Genomic DNA, 6376 nt, shown 5'->3' on the forward strand with positions numbered 1-6376 from the left:
TCTGAGTCGATTTACGCATGTCCGTCTGCCAGTCTGTACGTCCATGTATTTTTGTGAACAAAGTACAGGTCGCATTTATGATCCGATTTAGATCAAATTTGGCATAGGTCGCTTATTTGGCACAAGGACGAACCCTATTGATTGGGAAAAATCGGTTCAGATTTAGATATAGCTCACATATACATTTTCGTTCGATTTTAAGCCACCAACGTCCCTATATATCTATCGATTTGCACGAAAATTGACACAGCGTAATGAATTAGGTCTAGAATGATGTGTGTTAAGTTTCCTGAAAATCGGTTCAGATTCAGATATAGCTCCCATATATATTTTCGTCCGATTTTATGTAAATGGTGCACCAAAGTCCCTATATATCTTTCGATTTGCACGAAATTTGGCACAGCTTGATTAATTAGGTCTAGAATGATATGTGTTAAGTTTCCTGAAAATCGATTCAGATTTCGATATAGCTCCCATATATATTTTCGTCCGATTTAATGTAAATGGCCCACCAAAGTGCCTATATATCTTTCGATTTCCACGAAATTTGGCACAACGTAATGAATTATGTATAGAATGATGTGTGTTAAGTTTTCTGAAAATCGGATCAGATTTAGATATAGCTCCCATATATATTTTCGTCCGATTTAATGTAAATGGTCCACCAAAGTGCCTATATATTTTTCGATTTCCACGAAATTTGGCACAACGTAATGAATTATGTATAGAATGATGTGTGTTAAGTTTCCTGAAAATCGGATCAGATTTAGATATAGCTCCCATATATATTTTCGTCCGATTTAATGTAAATGGTCCACCAAAGTGCCTATATATCTTTCGATTTCCACGAAATTTGGCACAACGTAATGAATTATGTATAGAATGATGTGTGTTAAGTTTCCTGAAAATCGGTTCAGATTTAGATATACCTTCTATATCTGATCAAATGTATTCCGAGCCCGAGCAGTATCTCGCGACCGTCTAGAAAACCAGACAAAAAAACTTTTCGTACATTTCATTCCCCTAAATATTACTAAATATTAAATATGATCATCACCGAAAATTATTGGCGTTGTCCTGGACTATACCCGGAATTACGCGTACAATTTCAAAGACATCCGCGCGACATTCGTGTCCTCGTCCGTTGTAATGACAATACTAAACAATATCAGAATAGTTAGACTCCTGTAAATATAATATATGTCAGGCCACTTAAAATTGCGGTACAATACAATTTGTTTTTGAAAATTCTGGATTGCACGTTTGAAAAGTTAGAAGACAAAATTAAAAAAAATCATTTTATTGTAGATTGATCCTCACATAGTAGGCTTGAACAATTACTTTGACATGGAATTCTCAGTTACAAATCGATGTTTTTAATCGATTAGTATACCAAATAGCGAAGTGTGTATTGTTGAAATCAAGATAGATAGAGAATATGTACGTAAAACTCCCACATCCGGTTACATAGAACAATATAATTGGTATCACTTTAAAGGCCAACCACTCTTCATGGATATACTGTCAATTATTCTGGTTTATGTCCTTTTGAAGTAAATATATATGCCTTAGAATGAACAAGTCTGGGTCCATTTGACCCGCCAAATATTGACCGATCCTCATGAAAATGCCATGCTTATACTAGGGATAAGTAAATCGACTTTCGACTAATCGATTAATTGACTTTTTGTATTGAAATGTCTAAACATCGAAGTTGTCTTTTGATCATTGAGGAAATCGCAAAGTCGATTTCTCAAGATCAACTTTCGATTTTCCTTATAAATACTTGGTTTATTATCAGGAAGCCCCAATTGCCCAAAAATTACACATTCTAGAAATTTATTTTATCTGTTGACAACAATTCATATAAAAAATAAAAATTGTTAGTTGGCATTTCGAACAGGTTTGGTAAAATCGAAAGTTTGGAAAGTCGATTTTTTAGTCAAAGGCCAAAATCGAAAAGTCTAAAAATTGAAAAAATTTAATGTGTAATTATATAAGTGAACTATTATTTTCCAAATGCACTGGCTGAAGCAGATGCAGCACCACCATAGCTGGAAGCCGAAGCTGAAGCAGCTGCACCATAACTACCACCGCCCCAACCTCCGCCGCCATGATCGCCACCTCCATAGCCGCCACCGCCATATCCGCCACCTCCATAACCGCCTCCACCATAACCACTTCCACCCCAGCCTCCGCCGCCATATCCTCCACCACCATAACCACCCCAACCTCCACCGCCACCGCCACCTCCATATCCACCACTTACATAATGTACATGTACCGGGATAGTTCGTACCACCACGGGAATTGTGGTAACTACTGGTGGCGGTGGTGGAGGAGGAGGTGGTGGTGGGGCAATGGGTTGTACGACACCAATAACAACACCACCCAGTCCACCAAAGTGTCGGGCACGACGTACTCCAGAAAAGTCCTCTTTCACCTCAGTAGTATCCGATTCTGCATCAGCCGAAAATTCCTGATTTTTAATATCGACCTCCTGAGTTGTCACCTCACTCGGCCTGGCGAAGGCACAATGTGCCATCAGCATCAGTAAAATAAATTTTACTGATAGCATTTTTTTATAATTTGGGAAATATAGTTCTTCGTTCGAATTGTTGTAGACTTCGTAGTAAAGTTAGTTATGATTAGAATGCACACTGCTTTGAATTATTTATATATGATCTGTAGATTTGATTTTTTAGTATAAATTTTGCAGGAAATAACATTTGCGACTTCCAAAATACTTGTTTAGAATAAAATACAGAAAGATTGCATTCAGAAATTTCAATTTAGAAAATTAACACCTCTGTGTTTTGTTTCAGAGATGTGCACATTTACGGTTGACGATTATGGACGATAATGTTGGTTGCTAATGATGATGATGATGAATGCTACTGAATTTTGTTTATGCAAAATTATTATTATTATTAGTTAAACTAAAATTAATTAATTTATTTTAATTCAATTATTATATCTTAAATACCCTGTGTATAACTTGTTTCTGCATTAACACTTTCACTGAAGGTTAAACTAATATTAAATGTTGAAGAAGTGACTTATACAGAATTACTTTAAATTTCTGTTTTATTTTTAAAATGTAAATAAAATATCGAATAATGGATGATACCATTTTATAGGGGCTACCGGAAATTTGGGTCAATACTCACATTTTTGGTATGGAGATATTCTGCTCAATGAGAATTCTAAATATAAATTTACAGGCAATGTGGACGAAATATTTGCCCAAACTTCCCATAAACCTGAAACTTGGGATGTAGCGTGTAGCTCCCATCTACATCTACGTGACCAATCGCCCCCAACATGGATATTTTTAGTAGCGAGATTTTCTACTCAATTATAATCCCTAATATTTAATTAGAATCAATGTCCAAAAGCTCGATCTATGGGGACCACCTTAAAAAGTAGACAAGTTTGGATAAGTTCTTGTATGAAAATTATCTACGCAGTAAGAACCCAAAATACTAAACTACAGCCGATTAGGTTGAAAATGTATCTAAAAGCTTTAAACTATCGAAATTTGTGGGGTACCATTATATGGGTGTTATCATAAATGCTGGGCCGATATTTTATTTTCAATACAAACATCGTTGGCGTAATAGCAGTGTAAGTGCACAATTTCTAAGTCCTAACTTTAATATTTCAAGCTCTATTGTGATTTGAACAGACGGACGGGCATGCATAAAATTTTATTCTGATAGAGAATAATACGGGCAATATTGCCAATTTTTTAATATTTCATTTTCAAAAAATCGGCTTTTTTGTTTTCGTTGTGCATCAATGAAAAAGTTGCACATTTTCGCGAAATATGAGAAAAATAATAGAAATATAGGAGATTATGTCATCATTTTCATGATATTCATGACATACGTACACCTAAAAATCTATATATATATATATATGTATATATATATATGTATATATATATATATATATGTATATATATATATATGTATATATATATACATATATTATATATATAAAAATGGAGCAAGAAAAATTTATACTAACGCATCAATTGAGAACGGCTGGACCGATTTGACTCAAAATTTCTTTCAGTTGTCGGTAATTACAGTGGGAAGGTTTTTACGAAAAAAATTTGAGAAAAATCCGCGGAAATCTTGCAAATTTTTTTTAAAGAAACGGTTGACCGATTTGACTTAAAGTTTCTGTTTGTAGTCTGTAATTGAAGTAGAAAGGTTTTAATGAAAGAACATTTTGAGAAAAATCCGCGAAAATTGCAATTTCTACACATTTTATATCGAACCTTTATGGTTTCTTCTCTTCGTAGTTCTTTTTGGAGACATTTTGGGCGAAAATGGACAGCGTATATCTTTGAGTAATTGTCGATTATGGAAAATTCTCAAAATATGTACATTTTCTACAATTAATTTGATTGTCATTGCCTTGAAAAAAATATCTATGTATGTACGTTTGTATATATGTATGTATTGTTTGTATGTTACCGATAGACGCAAAAACCGCTGAACGGATGTTAATGGGATTTAAAAAGTATGTCATGACGTGTCCTGAAAGAACATAGGCTATATAAACTTCTAAAAATCCGCGTGGATGCAGAGTTATATCATCAAAAGTGAACATACCACAAAATGTCTTTACATGGAATATGCGCATATCTTTAGAACGGTAATAGATACCGCCTTCAAAATTTGTCTGAATAACGTAGGTGTAAATACACATCATCCATAAAAAATGAGCGTAGTACGATTGGGAAAATGCACTCATTGTTGCACTTAAAAAAATTAACTTACAGCGAAAATAACATTTTTTGTTTGATTAGTCAAAAACCGCCCAACAGATTTTACTGAGAATTTTTGCAGTCAGTCATGCTATCCCAAGAAAGTAAGATATGCAAAATAAATCAAAATTCCACGACGACGAAGAGTTATAGCATCAGCCGAGCTATGCACATATCTGAATATCTTGTATAAATCTGTTCATAAAAGTATGTATGATACTAAGATAAGTACACATCCAATCTTAAATGACCAGGAAGTAAAATTTGGTCAAAATCAGAAATTTTGGACTCAAAATTTTTTGTCCTATTATCAGTACATTATTATTAGTAATTTTTATAGCCACCAGTTCAGTAATTCCGCTAACGTCTACTGCTTTCCATCTCTCCATTGTCATATTCATACACATTGGAATAAAATTTGGGTAAAATGAAATTTTTTTGACATTATATTTTTCACATTAAAAAAACATTTCAGTTTTTGAACTTTTTTTAATTTTAATAATTCTAACGCCACTTGATGAATTATATAAAAGTATGCATCTGCAATAATTGGGAGATATCCTGAAGCGAAATGCGAATGATAGATTAAAAGTTATAATAATCTGAAATCTGTGGTGGGTTATCATCGTAGCTGACCTGAAAACAAAATGTGTACATTACTTGAGAAATTAAGTTTAGTTGATCAAACGGATATTAATAAAACTATTATTTGGAGGATGTATAGAGGAAACTACTTACTCAATAGCCACAAAATGTTATCTTGGGACTTGAAATTGGTTTCCTAAAAATACCAATGTATGTACAGTTAAGAACATGATACAACCATGAGCTAAGAAGAAGACTAAATCTAGGTTCGTTAAAAATATTACAATGTGAAGGGATCCCAGCCATATAATGGGAAATCAGATAAGAATGCAGACATAAAGGTAGGTGGTAATGGGAAAGAAGGATTTTAGTGGTGTTTGAACGATTAATGCAAAACATGTGAATATTGTAAAAAATATATTAGTGGAGATAAGTCAAGCTGTTTCAAATAACGTATATATTAACCAGCTGCTACAGTATTAGTACTGATACATTACACTTCGAAATATATATAGTCGAACAGTAATTGGGCTACTATAATACCTATATCAATCCTATCAATAAATAGTAGCATTTAAACTAAATACAAATAGTTTTCTTCGTGAACTATCCTATGTTAATCACTTCAGAAGGGGCAGCGAAGCGCCACGGGTCCATCTAGTTAATATTAAAATATCTACATATTGTAAACACCACGATAAATCAAATGATATCAAAATCACACAAGTCTGTGTAGGGTTTGTAAATTACAGCGAGAACAAAACAAGATATTAAGGAAAATTATTTGTTTTCGGTTCGAAGCAATAATTGGTCTGTTCCCGTACTTCAAGAATCTACTACTTTTTACTACAATAACGACTTTTCCTTTATGATATCGAAGAAAATAGTAAAATCGAGTAGATTCTTGCAGTACGGGAACAGACCAAATGTCATCATAATAATTTTTTATACCCTACACAACTATGTTGTCAGGGTATTATAGCTGTGTTCTGCCCCAAGAATTTTGTAACG

At 33.6% G+C, this 6376-nt stretch overlaps 1 protein-coding gene across 1 annotated transcript; it reads right to left on the reverse strand.

Moving 5' to 3' along the window:
* Positions 1-2008: 2008 nt before the first annotated feature.
* On the reverse strand, positions 2009-2578 carry LOC133329806 (protein FAM98B-like). Its single transcript, XM_061538268.1, has one exon. It carries the CDS (start codon positions 2576-2578, stop codon positions 2009-2011), a length of 570 nt encoding a protein of 189 aa, XP_061394252.1.
* Between the last annotated feature and the right edge of the window lie 3798 nt (positions 2579-6376).

The sequence above is a fragment of the Musca vetustissima genome, unplaced genomic scaffold, assembly GCF_032173495.1.
Source record: "Musca vetustissima isolate MV318-11 ecotype Yass unplaced genomic scaffold, APGP_CSIRO_Mvet_v1 utg22130, whole genome shotgun sequence".
Classification (NCBI taxonomy): domain Eukaryota; kingdom Metazoa; phylum Arthropoda; class Insecta; order Diptera; family Muscidae; genus Musca; species Musca vetustissima.

Excerpts from the sequence above, each read along its gene's own strand:
- LOC133329806 (XM_061538268.1), bottom strand. The coding sequence starts at position 2,578 with ATGCTATCAGTAAAATTTATTTTACTGATGCTGATGGCACATTGTGCC.